The 14,647-nt window shown below is 52.9% G+C and overlaps 1 protein-coding gene across 3 annotated transcripts in view; it reads left to right on the top strand.

Annotated features, from left to right (window-relative positions):
* The first annotated feature begins 330 nt into the window (after positions 1–330).
* Positions 331–14,647, top strand: part of PCSK7 (proprotein convertase subtilisin/kexin type 7) — a 62,615-nt gene continuing 48,298 nt past the window's right edge. Inside the window, exons 1-6 of one of the 3 annotated variants that reach the window (XM_050921886.1) lie at positions 331–436; positions 6,382–6,894; positions 7,748–7,882; positions 9,065–9,230; positions 12,563–12,653; positions 14,415–14,469. In XM_050921886.1, the coding sequence (XP_050777843.1) occupies positions 6,394–6,894; positions 7,748–7,882; positions 9,065–9,230; positions 12,563–12,653; positions 14,415–14,469 (948 nt within the window). In that variant the 5' untranslated portion in view covers positions 331–436; positions 6,382–6,393. Of the gene's footprint in view, positions 437–5,587; positions 5,774–5,825; positions 6,024–6,381; positions 6,895–7,747; positions 7,883–9,064; positions 9,231–12,562; positions 12,654–14,414; positions 14,470–14,647 lie in introns of those variants that run through there. The other 2 variants (XM_050921885.1, XM_050921888.1) reach the window with 2 other exon arrangements.

Below are 14,647 nucleotides of genomic sequence, written 5' to 3'. Positions count from 1 at the left end.
TGAGGCCTCCACGAATATTGCCGGACAAAACCGGCACCCCTGGGTGGCGAGTGCCTGGGTCGAGGGTGTCCCGGGGTGCTGCATGGCCCCCCCAGGCTGGTCCCACCCAGCCTCTGGCCACCCGGCTGTGAGTGCAGCAGGCACCAGAGCAGCAAGCCGCAGGGAGCCGCCAGCCGCGGCCCCGCAGAGCTGCCCGAGAACGAAGCCCGCGGGCCATATAGGGCCCCGAACGCTGAGCACGTGGGGCCGGAGCCGCCGCACGGAGCCTCCCGCTGCGGCGCTGGGGGCGGTTCCCGGGGCGGGCGGACGTGACGCATCTGTCATCGGCTACACTGTATCCTGGGGCCGGTGCGGGCTGCACCGGGCGAGCAGCTGCTGGAGCCGGGAGGGAACGAGGGGGCCCCGGGACGCCCCGATCCATGAGGCTCCCTGCACGGTGAGGGCTGTGGGGAGCTGGGGGGAATGGGGGTGCGCTGCGGGGGCAGAGCAGGGGGGATGGGGCAGCTGGGGGGTGTGGGGGTGCGCTGCAGGGGGCACGGGGAGCTGGGGGGATGGGGGTGCGCTGTGGGGGCAGAGCAAGGGGGGATGGGGGAGCTGGGGGGTGTGGGGGTGCGCTGCAGGGGGCACGAGGAGCTGGGGGTGCGCTGCGGGAGCAGAGTAGGGGGCACGGGGGAGCTGGGGGGGCAGCTGGGGGGGTGGGGGTGCGCTGCAGGGGGCACGGGGAGCTGGGGGGGTGAGGGTGCGCTGTGGGGGCAGAGCAAGGGGTATGGGCGAGCTGGGGGGCAGCTGGAGGGGTGGGGGTGCACTGCAGGGGGCACGGGGAGCTGGGGGGATGGGGGGTGCACTGCGGGAGCAGAGTAGGGGGCACAGGGGAGCTGGGGGGTGTGGGGTGCGCTGCAGGGGGCACGGGGAGCTGGGGGGATGGGTGCGCTGTGGGGGCAGAGCAGGGGGCACGGGGGAGCTGAGCATGCAGCTGGTGGGGTGTGGAGTGCAGGGAGTGTGCTGTGGGGAGCTGGGGGGCAGCTGGGGGGGTGGGGGTGCGCTGCAGGGGGCACGGGGAGCTGGGGGGATGGGTGCGCTGTGGGGGCAGAGCAGGGGGCACGGGGGAGCTGAGCATGCAGCTGGTGGGGTGTGGAGTGCAGGGAGTGTGCTGTGGGGAGCTGGGGGGCAGCTGGGGGGGTGGGGGTGCGCTGCAGGGGGCACGGGGAGCTGGGGGATGGGTGCGCTGTGGGGGCAGAGCAGGGGGCACGGGGGAGCTGAGCATGCAGCTGGTGGGGTGTGGAGTGCAGGGAGTGTGCTGTGGGGAGCTGGGAGGCAGCTGGGGGGATGTGGGGTGTGCTGCGGGGGGAGAGCAGCGGGCACGGGGGAGCAGCTGGTGGGGTGTGGGGTGCGTGCTGCGGGGAGCTGCGGGGGCAGAGCAGGGGGCACGGGGGAGCTGAGGAGGCAGCTGGTGGGATGTGGAGTGTGGGGGGTGCGCTGTGGGGAGCTGGGGGGCAGAGCAGGGGGCACCAGGGAGCTGAGGGGGCAGCTGGGAGGGTCGGGGGATGCGCTGTGGGGGCAGAGCAGGGGAGTGCAGGGGCAGTTTCAGAGCACAGAAAAGGGACTAAGAACCAAATCGAAAGCACGAATGAGATGAGGTGGGAGGCTAGGGCGAGGGGTCAGGGAGCCGGGCAGAGGGGGCAGCATGGGACCGACATAAAGTGAGGAGAGCAAAGGAAAGAACTGGGCAGGGAGAGCTTAGCATGGGGATGGAGTTTGGCAGGGGGCCAAGCAGAGGAAGCCAGAGGAAAGGGGAGCGAGGGAGGGGTCTTAGGCGGATGGGGAGAGATGGGAGTTAGGTTTCCCTTGTCCTGGAGAATGGAGAACACACAACAGCATTTAATTCTTCCCTTAAAGGAGTGATTTATCCAACTCCCCTCCTCCTCCAGTCTCCAAATAGCTCTCTCTTCCAGTGTGTTTCAGAGTAGGTGCTGGGAAAGTGCAAAGTGTACCCTCTTCTGAAGGGGCTAATCCGGTCCCATTTGCTGGGGGCTGGACAAAGACACTTCTGCAGAACTTTCATGGATCCCTGCATATCTTGGGCATGGAAAGAGCCAGAGATTAGCACTGTCCAATAGCTAGACACTCAGTTGGGAGTCACAGTTTCTGGATTCCTATCCTGCTCTGCCACTGATGTGCTGTATGACTTCACTTCCCTCTGCCTCCTTTTCCTCATGAGTCAGGGACAGTACGTGCGAACAATGATTACTGTGTGTAAAATACTTCGGGATCATCCCAGAATAAGGTCTTACAGAAAATCAAAATGTTATCTATCATAATTATGATTATTCAGTGACCTCTGTGTAGTTTTGTCAGGTGGTCTGTCTTTGGCTGCGTGTTTTCTCTATTTCAACAGCACCCTGTCTCTTCAGGAAGTGGGGAAACTCTGAAGGTTTTAGCAGCTGGTATGTTCAGAAATTTACAGCCATCAGTTTCCTCCTGAGAGGAGATCAGTCATATAAAAATACCCTGTTCGGGGTAGGGAATGAGGAAGGGAACGTAAATCTCAGGGTGAAGTAGGATAGAAACCTGGCTGAAGGCATCCCATGTGCTGAGTTAGCAGTTTCAATCTGCAATACATTTCCTCCAACTACTATCTACCACTTTCTGAGCTGTTCATACTCTGTTTTCATGCTCTCCAGCTCTTGGCATGTTTCCTTCTCCCAACATCTAGGCCTGTTTGATTTTTCTCGAGTGTCATAGAGTCATAGAATTCAGGCATTTGAGGTGCTGAGCAAGCAGATGTTGCTGGTTTAATCACCCCCAGGTCTTCCTGAGTTGTTTTCCTTTTCTAACTGAACCACAAAACCCTACAGTTTAGAACAGAACGAACAGTGAAACAAGATCAACGAGGCCCATGACTAACCCTGAGCATGACAGAAATGGAATGATACCTCCTAGGCCTTCGGCATAATGACTTTAAGGGTGTGCCTACACGTAGAAGTTGCACTAATTGAAAGAGAGGCTGGTATTCAACCACTGCTGTTAAATGAGTACAACTTCCATATGTGGATATAAGTCCTAACAGTAAAGTCTTTAGGGCTGCTAGATGTTGTGAAGTCCTCTTATATGCTAATACAGACTTTGGGGTTGGGGGGTACATCTGATTGTCAGTTATACACAAGGCACTAAAGAACATTAACACTGTAATTCTTGCAGGTGGATATGCATAAAGAACTACATGCATGGACTTTTCAAACATACTGTATGAACTCGGGTAGATCATGCAAGTGCTTTCCTGGCATAATATAGCTTTGCTTCAAACAAACTATTTAATAGAGGGCAGATAATAAGTAAAACTTCAGCCCTGTCAACTTAGAGGATCATTCATGTTTGTTAGTTCTGTGCCTGTCCTGTCCACGTCGATGTCAGTAAGTGAGTTTCAAAGAGAAGCTGTTCATTAATGTAGCAGTAGTTTGGCTAATAGTTATTGCCTCAGTTAACCATTTACTAAGAATGTTCTGTATTTTCTAAGTGCATTCAAGGCGCATTTCACAGAAGTTAATTAAGCATAAAAAATCTTTGTAGAGTGGATATCTATTATCCCCATTTTATAGTTGGGTAAACTGAGGAGACATGACTGTTGAGTGTAACTGATAGGCCAGTTTCTCATAGGCCTGATATTTTGGCTCACAAGACAGCTAGCTATCAGAATGCCTTGCAGAAATGTTAAAAAAAGTTGGAAGTTACTGATTTGCTAAAACTGTTTAGAAAAATAACCTTTGACACAGAGCCCTATCGTTTTTACTGAGCAAGCAACATCCTAACTGCAATAGATAAGAATTCAAAAATGAGTAAGCAGCAGCTATTGATTATGCAGTTGAAAATTTATGAAATATGACAAAGGCTGGAAATGGACTAAAAGTAATCTATATTTGTACAAGAAAAGAGGAACCAATAGGAACTGAAACTTCTAAGCAGCCTTGGGTATATCTGTGCTAGGCTGTATGCAGGTAATTGAAACAGGCAAAGAGCACAGGCTGCCTGTGGCCGGTTATAGGACTGGTTCTCACAGACTGGTATCTACACTCTTTCTATTATGTGCTGTCTAATTAACTAATTATTTAATATATCTAGTCAAGTTGACTTCTGAGGGCTCTTGAATTACTGAACAAATTCTAACCTCACTAAACCCCTTGTTGGAACAGTGTCCATGGCAGAGCTGGGAAAGAGTTCTATTCCCTAGCCCCCGATAATAATAATATATGGAGCTATACCTATCTCGTAGAGCTGGAAGGGACCCTGAAAGATCATTGAGTCCAGCCCCCTGCCTTCACTAGTAGGGCCACATACAGATTTTGCCCCAGATCGCTAAGTGGCCTCCTCAAGGATTGAACTCACAGCCCTAGGGTTAGTAGGCTGATGCTGAAACCGCTGAGGTATCCCTCATCTAACGTGGTTGGTTTGGTATTGTGTCCACAGGCTGTGTTTTTGTCACCCAGTGTTCTAGAAATTGATCTGAAAGACTTGAGATGGAAAGGGAAACTGAGGGCAGGACACATAACACAAGAACCAGGGTCACCCAATAAAATTAATAGGCAGCAGCTTTTAAATAAATCTAAGGAAGTATTATTTCACACAACACAGAGTCAAGCACAGGAACTCATTTCCAGGGGATGTTGTGAAGGCCAAAGCTATAACGGGGTTCCAAAAGTTCATGGAGAATAGGTCCTTCAATGACTATTAGCCAGGATGGGCAGGGACGACAGGGGATGAATCACTTGATTGCCCTGTTCTGTTCATTCTCTCTGGAGCACCTGGCATTGGCTGCTGCCGGAAGACAGATACTGGGCTAGATAGTAAAGCTGATTTTTTGTTCTTTTTTGTTTGTTTTTGACAGTCTGCTTGTGCAGAGTCTGTGCCTCCTGGAGCTTAAAAGGAGCACTTGGGAAAGGCAATGAACCGTGAACTTGTGTGACCTTTTCTGACTCAGCTGCTCAGTGAGCAGCTCGGCTTTGGCCTCCAGCAACAACATGCCACTACGGAAACCCCCCTTTCCTCTGCAATCTCAGACAGGCTTTTGGATCCTGGCTTGTGGTGCATCACTTCATAATGGAGATACGGGAATGCAGTGGACAATGAAATGTTGCGGTGTAGCAGCCCGTCTGTCTGATTTGTTCACCCCAAAACTAAGCTCTCATGATTGGTTTGTGTGAGATCTCTGATCTCCAGTGCACTTTTTAATGAGCTAAAAGCAAAAAGCCTGTTACTGTCATTCACGTTCCCTTTTCACAATAGGTTGTGATTTATTTTTTTTAATTGCCCCTCCAGCCCTGTTCCCTGATCCTTCAGCCATTGTGAGCATTAACTGCTGATGGTATCTGACAGGAATTGCACCCCACTGACTTATTTCACGTTTGTAAACTGAGTAGGGGGGAAAGCTCTTGTGTAAATGTTAACAGCTAAACTGCTGGTGGGGTGATGTATCACAGAGCTCTACTGACTATTAATGCACTGGCCCAGGCACATGCAGAGGTCGGGGGTGAGGGAGGTGGGTGGGTGGGTGGGTGTGTGATTTGAATATTCTCACTCCTGCGTGAAGTGGGACTGGCTTTCAGTGCGACATTTCATCGAAACCCAAACTCAGATCCTTGCTTGTGGAGTTTGAAATGCTGCCTCAAGTTACGAGCAGGTGAGAGGTTTCTTCTGCTGGGGACAGGCTAGGAACATGTTTAAGGAGACTTTCCAAGAAGGATCTGTATCTCAAATGTGTCCCTCTGACATGACTACAGAGGTGTTGTAATGTTTTGTTTCTGTGTTGCTGTATGTTGTTAGCCTCATGCCTCTTCACTGCAATGCTGTCTGGGGCACAGCTATCTGTACAGAGCTAGAGGAGGAGATGATCAGGCAAACTGTCCTTTTGTTCTGCCATTCAACAGCATTCAAAAGGAAACCCGAGGCTGGAGACTTTTTTCCATGTTGCGCCTTGGGTTGAATCTGCCCATCGGTCAGTGATTCCAGGATACAAATCAGCAGTTTGTCTGGTAGGCAGTAATTTCACTTGCCCACAATGGGTTCATGGCTGCCAGATGACAGGATATTTTCTCCTAGGCTGGGTGTGGCATATTTAATTCCAAATCTAACATTGGAAAGGCAACTAACTGTGACAGTCAGCACACAAACGCATGGTCGTTCCTTCTCTAGGAGCCTGGTGCTGCCCTTGCTGTACCAAAGGGTTGTGCAGTCATGGCTTCGTTTTAAGGGCGAGCTTCTAGGAGGGATGTGGGGCTTTTTGGTCCAGGGATGTTCCGTTATGTGATCGGGGGTGAAGCACCCAAACCCAGCCTGCATTCTAAGTTTGTTGTGTGAAGGACTCTCACTTTTGGTCTTTGCCCTCTGCAGCCCGCTTGTCTGATGCCGCATTGGAAGAGGAAGGTACCATTATGGAGTGCTGCCATGGAGGCCACACTGTGTATCCACACGTGCCTTTGGCTGATTCCAGCCTGGATTCCCTTGCTAATGCCAAATGGATTTGCACATGGTTCAGAACTCGAGCCTGGGGCTAAAACCCAGGAGATGGCTCACGGCTCTGGAAAGTTAACCTGGGCCGTGCACTTAAATGTGCCGGAGGGGTTGTCTTCCCGTGAGGAGGAGCTGGAGCGACAGGCAGAAGAACTGGCCAGGGCGGGAGGACTGGTGAACCTGGGCCGGATCGGGGAGTTAAAGGACCATTACCTCTTCGCCCACCAACCAAATGGCCACACAGAACGAGGACCTGAAGCAATAAGGAGATCGGTAGAGGCTTTATTTGCACAGCATGACAGCGTGCGGTGGCATTCTGAGCAGAAGCTTCTGAAGCGCTCCAAACGCAGCCTGCACTTTAACGACCCCGAATACCCCAACCAGTGGCATCTGGTGAGTGTCCTTCCTGTGCTGGCCGTTGTGGGATCTCGCGGCTGCTCTGGGCAGGCTGCAGCGCTGGTAGGGTGAGCCCTGGGATTTGCCTGGAAATGGGTGGGGGGAACAGCCTCTTGGAGATCAGAATGGATTTTCTTTCTGGGAACTGTTTGGCCCCATTCCCAGCGCACAAGTGATCGTGTCACCAAACCACTGCCCTGGCTGGGCCCCTGGCTGGCATGCTTGGCAAATAGGGCAATGAGCTCCTGTCCCATCCTTGGAGGTGGTTCCCCCAGGGCAGGGGAATGCCCCACCTTTCTCTGGGTTGTACTTCCATCTCCCAGGGCTGGCATGCTCACTTGAAATCAACTGGGCTGGGAGAGTGGGAAACTGACCTGTCCTTCTTACTGGAATAGGGAGGTGGCAGTTGAACCTGAGCAGAGGCCAGACAAAGCTTTGTGCCAGGGAAATGGCCTGCATTTCACACTGGTATGGAAGTTCCCAGGCCCTCCTGCTGCTGCAGGGGATAGGTACCAGTTTAAGGTTTGGTTTGATTTGATTTGATTGATTGATTGATTTGAGAGTGCCAGGCACCCACAGCTCCAGCTGGCCGTTGGGAGCTTTAGGTGCTCATCATCTCTGAAAGTCAAGCCCGTAGTGACTCTGTCACGAGGCTTCTTGCGCTCCTAGCCATCAGCTTCATGCCCTCCCCTAAGCAATGGCTGAGAGCAAATGCTCCTGTCATCCACCTGGGCAAATGCTCCTGTCATCCGCCTGGGAGCCAGGATCCCGGTGCGCTCGGACCCTCCTTCCCCAGCCGCTGCCCCGGCTCAGCTGTTGCTCACCCCTCCTTCTTTTTGCCGGCGCTTAGAACAATCGGAGGACTCCGGGAAAGGATATCAATGTGACGGGCGTGTGGGAGCACAACGTGACAGGCCGTGGTGTGACCGTCGTGGTCGTTGATGATGGCGTGGAGCACACCAGCCAAGATATACAGCCAAATTACGTGAGTACCCCACAGCCTGGCTCTGGAGTGGGATGCACAAGCTGGGTCTGAGATAAGAGCGGCCAATAGGCCAAAGCAAGTGTTGGCCTAGGAACAGCCCAAACATGAAACTCTTCCCTTGTAGCTCCACTGTAGCTGGCAGCTAATATGCGCTGCTCACGGGACTCAGCGCCGATTAGCAATAGCACTTCTCAGTTCACCTGGAGGTGTCTCTTGTGCCCTGATGCTAGTCCTCTCCCGCAGTCCCTCCCGGCCACTAGGAATGGGTGAGACGGGGGTTGGAACCGGAGGCTCCTGCACTCTGGTTGTAGTAGCTGACTGGCCTGGCCTGTCTCTTGTGTGCAGGAGGCTACGTAAACCCTGCACAGACTGCTAGTGAGCAGCAGATGTCTGGGGCCTGCTGTGCCAGGTGAGCCATGAGTATCGGAGGTGCCCACCTGGAGATCTTACGAGCTGCTCCCTTAGGCAGCGAGGCAAAGCCAGGGCTGCTCACCGGGAAGGACGTTTCCCTTGTCTGTGGAGGGAGAAGTGAGGGTCATGTTTGCTCCCTGCTCCAGGGTGAAATGAGGGCACTTGCCTTTGTTTGCAATAGTTTCTTTTGGCTATGGGGCCTCTGACTTTGGGTGCTGCAGACATTCCCTGTCTCTACTGGCAGGCTGGGCAGAGAGCAGCTACGTGGGGAGGGGTGAATGTCCCAGCAGTGGCTAGGAAGATGCCTATTAAATCCCTTGGCAGAGGCCAGTTTCCCTCCAGCTTCCAGATGAAGAAAGAAATGGAAGCCATGTTCCTCAAGTACACCTGGTCATTGAGAGGTGTCAGTAAGAAGCTGGCAATCACAGAGAGAAGTAGACCCACTTAAACGCAGAGCCAGAGAGGACACTGTCCAGGAATCCTGGGCATGCTGTGAACTGGCTGGGATGGGGAGGAGGACATATTTTCTAGGTCCTAAAATGTCTTTAAGTTTGACTCTGCCATTCCACTGCCCATCAGGAAACCAGTGCTGGTTCTGCTAATACCCTTCCACAGTGATACATAATGGGGTTTGGTCACTAACCCACATGGACCCTGCCTCTGCGTTCTTTAAGCTTTCAGCCTATGCTTTCCAGGCCTGCTAACTGGTATTAAATCCTGCTTTCTCCAAAGAAAGGAGACCTCTAAGTTACGGTTGTTGGTCTGTTTCAGAGCCCTGAAGGCAGCTATGACTTGAACTCCAATGACCCTGACCCTATGCCCCGCCCTGATGCAGAAAATGGGAACCACCACGGGACCCGGTGCGCTGGTGAAATCGCAGCTGTCCCAAACAACGGCATCTGTGCAGTTGGAGTTGCCTATGGCAGCCGCATTGCAGGTATGCCACCTCTGCTTGCTGAGTTCGGAGTCTTTTTCAATCCTCTCTGCTGTGTATTGTCCCCTTGTCTAGTGGGGTGGTTTGATTGGCGTGTGTTGGCTTTGCTCCCATGCCAGGTTGGTGAGTTAGTCAACATTTTTGCAAGGGAAATGTCAGTGATATCTCATTTCCCCCAGTGTTTTGGGGTGTTTGGCTGTTGTGGGTTGGCTTGGACCTATTTCTGTATTGCTTGAGCTCCCTACATGTGTAAGTTAGGTTGATGTTCGGGAATCTCCCTTGCTGCCTACAACAACTATGCTATGGCTTTGTGCACTTATGGCCTCGTGCAGATGTCCAGGAAGCCAGTATGATCAAACAGGGCCACTGACACACCTGGTGGTTTGGAGAAAGTCTGGTTTCTTTTCAGCTCTGAAAGTGGTTGTGCCCCAGTGTCTCCATTGTGCAGGACTCCCCACGCTAGAGGCTGGCTGGTGGATCTTGCATTGGCCATTGGTGCTTTCCACTCACAAACTGAGCCAAAAGCTTCCTGCTTCAACTGAAATGAGTCTTGGATACCATGCACTCTGGTGCAGCAATACGTGCCAAGCACTTTGGTTCCCAGAATCCTTCCGTGCCTTGTGATTCCAGTGAAGTGAAGCGGTGTACCATCCCCTACAGACCTTGCTGTTCACCTTGCTTCGTCTCCGCAGACATGATGTGCACAGACGTGGCTGCACATCTGTTCTGTGCAAAACCAGGGAAACGGTTCCTGTTGACTCTGCCCTTTGGTTTAAGTCGGTACTGAAACCACCTTGATGCCCCTTGATTTCAGTGAGAGAATTTAGCCCCGCAGGGTGGGAGGGTCCCAGAGCTCGGAGTCTCTACTGAAGTTTTATAGCCCTGCAGTCCGAGCCATGAGCCCGAGTCGTCTGCTATGAGACAGTCACGGATGCTTAATTGCAGTTCAGACATACCAACTGGATGCCTGTGAATTTAATAGTTCTGTGTTTTCACTCTGTCCAGCAGATGGTGCTGCTGTCCTTAAAATGAATCCAAATGTCCCATGAACACCAGTAGCTTAGCACCAGCCAGCACTCTTGATGTGCAGGGTAAAACCAGGGAGACCATGTGCTGCGGAAGTAGAGACTCAAATGCAGTTGGGCTCCTACACGGTTGGAGCAGTTCCCCCTGCCCATGGCTTTTTCTGCACAGCCCCTCAGTAACTGTGCACTGCTGAAGGGCCCCTTTGTAGTAGCTGAGGTCACTCTGTACCTGCCTGGCTCCACCCTGGCTTGGAGGTTTTGGTTATTGTCCTTGGAAAGTAGAGCTTATTTAGCAGAGTGCCACAGGAATGATGGGATTGTGGTTTAAACCGTGGGGCTGGGCATAGGGAGGGTCTAGTCCCAGCTTTGCCAGAGTGACCTCAGGCAAGACACGTCGTTTCTCCGTGCCTCAGTTTCCCCATTGGGGAAATGAAGCTCTGTCCCTTGCAGAGGAGGCGAGTGCTTAAATGAATGTCTCTCCCATGCATTGCGGTAGATCTGTGGATAGAAGGTGCTATGGATGTGCAAAGTGTCAGTATAGTAATTAAATTGGGTGCCAGCAGCCAGTTTTTGTTCTCTAGGGCATAGTACATTAAAGAATATGAAATTTTGCCAGAAAATAACCTCATGGGTTGGAGGGAGAGGAGGCAGGGAAAGCCAGCTGCACTCTCAGTTTATTCCTCAGGAATTTGTTTAGTGAAGAATCTGTGCTTGCTGAGAGTGATCAAACCATAATCTGAACCTGCCCCCGAGTCTGTGAATTGGGTACAGGTCAAGCAACGCGGGAACCAGGCAGAGCAGCCTCTGGCTAAGGGGTAGGACAGGGGATGTCTCCCTCTGCCAAGCATTGACCTGCAGTCCTGAGACCACACATGGCTTCCTGCAAGCTGGCTGGGTTTCAGAGAGCTGGGAGTGGTGCAGTGCCGGTGCTGCTTTTATTCAACGAGTTTGGCACGGGGGCAGGGACCATTCCACTGTGACAGCAAATAAGGCACTTGTGCTGCACTGGCCTGGAGCGGAAACTGGTGGGTGTTTCCTGTGGGATAAAGATTTTAACTCGGGCGTATACATGGTTTCCATGTGTAATAGTATTTGCTAACCTAAACTATGATGCAGTACTGTTCGGCTATCGACTCTTGGGTTCCCTGAAAGCATGTGTCCAGTTTAAGGTTTCATTTGTTTTTAATCTAGCCTCTGGAGTCGGGTTTACTCTACTGTGAAATAGTCAGTGTCTTGATCACAGAAATCTGGTGGTCCTGCAGCTTAGAAGCCTTTCTGATTAATAATATATTGAGCAGATACATATCCACTTCTGCCATAAAGGATCCCTAAATCCTTAGCAACCTATACATAATGGGATCATTTCGGCCACTGCTGCATTACAGCTGGGTCTGGAGTGGAACACATCAGCTGTGTAACAGTGCACAGCACAGCAATTGAGTACTTGTGGCTTAAAAAATGCTGTTTCCAGCTGAGACTGTAGGGGGCTGGGGAGGCAGAATAGAATGGTCTGAACTGGAATATGGCCAGGATGCCTCAGTCCTAGTGAAGAGCACCAGGGGATCTTTGGGGACGCCAAGGGCACATCTGTGCTGCAGCTGGGATCAAGCCTTCCAGCCCATGTAGACAGACTCATGGCAGTGGGACTCACGCTAGCATGCGAAAGAGAGCTATGTGGCTGTTACAGCGTGGTGGAGGCTTGGGCTAGCCGCCTGAGCGGGGCGGGCGGGATTGAACTGGTGTGACAGGCTGGTGCTGCAGTGTCCACATTGCTGTTTCTAGCCAGCTTGAGCCCCGCTTGTGTGAGTCTGTCTCCCCAGTGTGCTCCCCGCTCCAGTGTGGACATACCCCAGGAGGTGAAGACTTTGGCCTTTTGTCTCACCTGACCCACACACATCCCTGTGCCGCCCTTCCCCATCCTCCTACTCCAGCTCCCAAGTTCAGAGCAGAGATGTGCAAATCACCACAGTGACCTGACACTGCTTCCAGCAGCCGCTCGTGTTTCACTGGCTGACTCCTTATCTGCCTCTCCTTGCCGTGGGGTGAGGGACTCTGCAGTTTGTACACGGGAGGCTTGGGCTTCCCATTCACTAGCCCAGAATGAGCCTCTGTGTGGCTTGACTCAAGGTCTAGCCTGAGTCCAGGGAATCCCTCTCCGGTTACTGCCTTGTTCCCACGCAAACGAACCAGTTTGGCCTGATGCTGGGACCGTAGATGTCCCTGCTGGGAACCTGCCCAGGAGCTGGTTCACACTGTTTTTACAGCTAACGGGATCCATTACAGTAACACTAATTGTCCTTTGTTGTGCAGGCATCCGAGTCCTGGATGGGCCCCTCACAGATAGCATGGAGGCTGTCGCTTTCAACAAGCACTATCAGATCAATGACATCTACAGCTGCAGGTGAGCCCAGAGCTCTGTGCTGAAGGGCACAGGGCAGGTCGTGCCAAAACGCATGGCACGACTGCCCTTAGTATGAGTGGTGCAGAGCCCGGTGCCAGGCTCCTTTCCCAGGGTGTACAGGCAAAATCAGAGCGGTGGTTGTCTGATTGTTACAAGCTGTTGCCCCCCTCCGTCCACACCAGCTCCCATCCTTCTCTTCCGCTTCTAAGGAGCAGCTCGGCTGTGAGCACCAAAACCCGTAGCACGTTTCCTGTTTGTGTGTTCATGTTGAAATGAGATTAAAATGCTGGAGGGAGGTCGCCCCCTTTGCTCGGTGGGATAACGTTTGCTGGAAGGAACAGCTGGTCTGGGGCTGGGGGCGAGGGATTCTCTTAGTGTCTGGCCCAGGAGATGGGGATCCCCAGAGAGATGCACTAGCACTTTGCAGATCTCTAGCACCTTTCATTAAAAGGCTTTGAAGGCCCCAGTGAAGCTCCCAGAGCCTCCCATGAGATGGGTTGGCATTGCTGTCCCTGCTGGGAGGATGGGAACTGAAGTGCAGAGGTCAGAGGCAGAATCCTGGCGCCCTAGCCTCCAGTGCATTGCTCAGAGTGCTCGCCCACACTTCTGTCCTCCCAGCCCTGTTTTGGGCTTCAGACCTGGGACCCCATGGGAAGCGTCCGGGGGCTCTTAGTGCTGCATTAGGAGCCTTGGCCCTGGTGTCCCCGGGAGCGGCGCTTTTATTAAGCCGTGTAATATGTTTCCTCCTGGCGGCAGAAGAATCCACACCACAAACACAGCCACTGTATGAGGGGGTCTGTGTGTTCTCAGCAAGGCCCTGTCTGGAAGAAAGGCAGGAGCTGGACATGGGGACATGGGCTTGGGCTGCATATCTTTTGGAATCAAGCTTTACAAAGCATCTCCTGCCCTATTCTGTCTTGCCAGGAGTCCTGCACAGCTGAGCCGGGTGGAGGTTTGCAGCCTGTCATATTTCAGGGGTGGGGCTGTGATTTTATTGTTACTAATAGACACGTGGGAGCTGTTGAAGGCTGAAGTACACTGTACTCGGTGCTCCTGGGTGGGAGTCTGTCTCTGGGCCTGTCCACTGGGAGATTGTCTAGTGCCTTTTCAAACTGCTCCAACTAAACTGACTGTAAAACCAGTTAGAGCTGTGGGGTAAACCCAGTTAAGGCGTCTTCAGACGGTTGTAGACCGGCTCCCGGGGACACCCAGCCTTGTGTGCAGGTGAGGCTTACAGAGGAAACTGGAGCCCAGAGGCACCCTGAGTGGGAGGTGCATTGTGAGCTGGAGTGTCTAGAGAGAATAACCTTACTCAAAATCAAACCTTCCCTCCACTGGAGTCAGACCCGGAGCATGGTCTGAACACGAGGGCAGGGTCCGACAGCCCGGGGTCCCCTTGGATAGACGGGAAAGTGCCGTACGCTCAGCCCCCACACGGCTGAAAGCTGGTCCTATCTGACAGGTGCTTGGGGGCCTCTGCCCAGATTTTGCACTTAACTGGCACTAACCTGGTTGGCAGATTGTATAGATGATGGCCATGAAGGCTGAGCTCCTTTCCTGCCCTAGAGGTGGGCTTTGCTGGGCAGAGTAGGGCTGCATGTGGGAAGCTGTTCCTTGACCTGCCTGTGCTGCATCTGTCCTGTGGACTGATAAAGGGCTGCCAGTCAGGCACCTTCCCCCAGCACTACAGTCACGCATGAAAACTTGAATTCAAAGCAGCGTCCCAAGGTGACTGTCTTTTCTTGGTGTCTCTCTTCACAGCTGGGGTCCAGATGATGATGGCAAAACTGTGGATGGTCCTCATCAACTAGGAAAGGTATCAAAAAACTGAGCCAGCCCCAGGGCGACCACCTCACTGGGAAATGCCTTGTAACTCTTGGTTTGCCTAAAGCCCAGAGCAGGAGGAACTGCCCTGTGGTGCAGAAAGCTCTTGTGCGACCCCATCATGCAGCGCACACCACCCCAGGTCACCGTGCCCCAGGGAGAGCTGTCAT

The sequence above is a fragment of the Gopherus flavomarginatus genome, chromosome 13 (genome assembly GCF_025201925.1).
Source record: "Gopherus flavomarginatus isolate rGopFla2 chromosome 13, rGopFla2.mat.asm, whole genome shotgun sequence".
Classification (NCBI taxonomy): Eukaryota; Metazoa; Chordata; order Testudines; family Testudinidae; genus Gopherus; species Gopherus flavomarginatus.
Note: the sequence above shows the minus strand (reverse complement) of the source record. Positions and strands in the feature narration are given on the sequence as shown.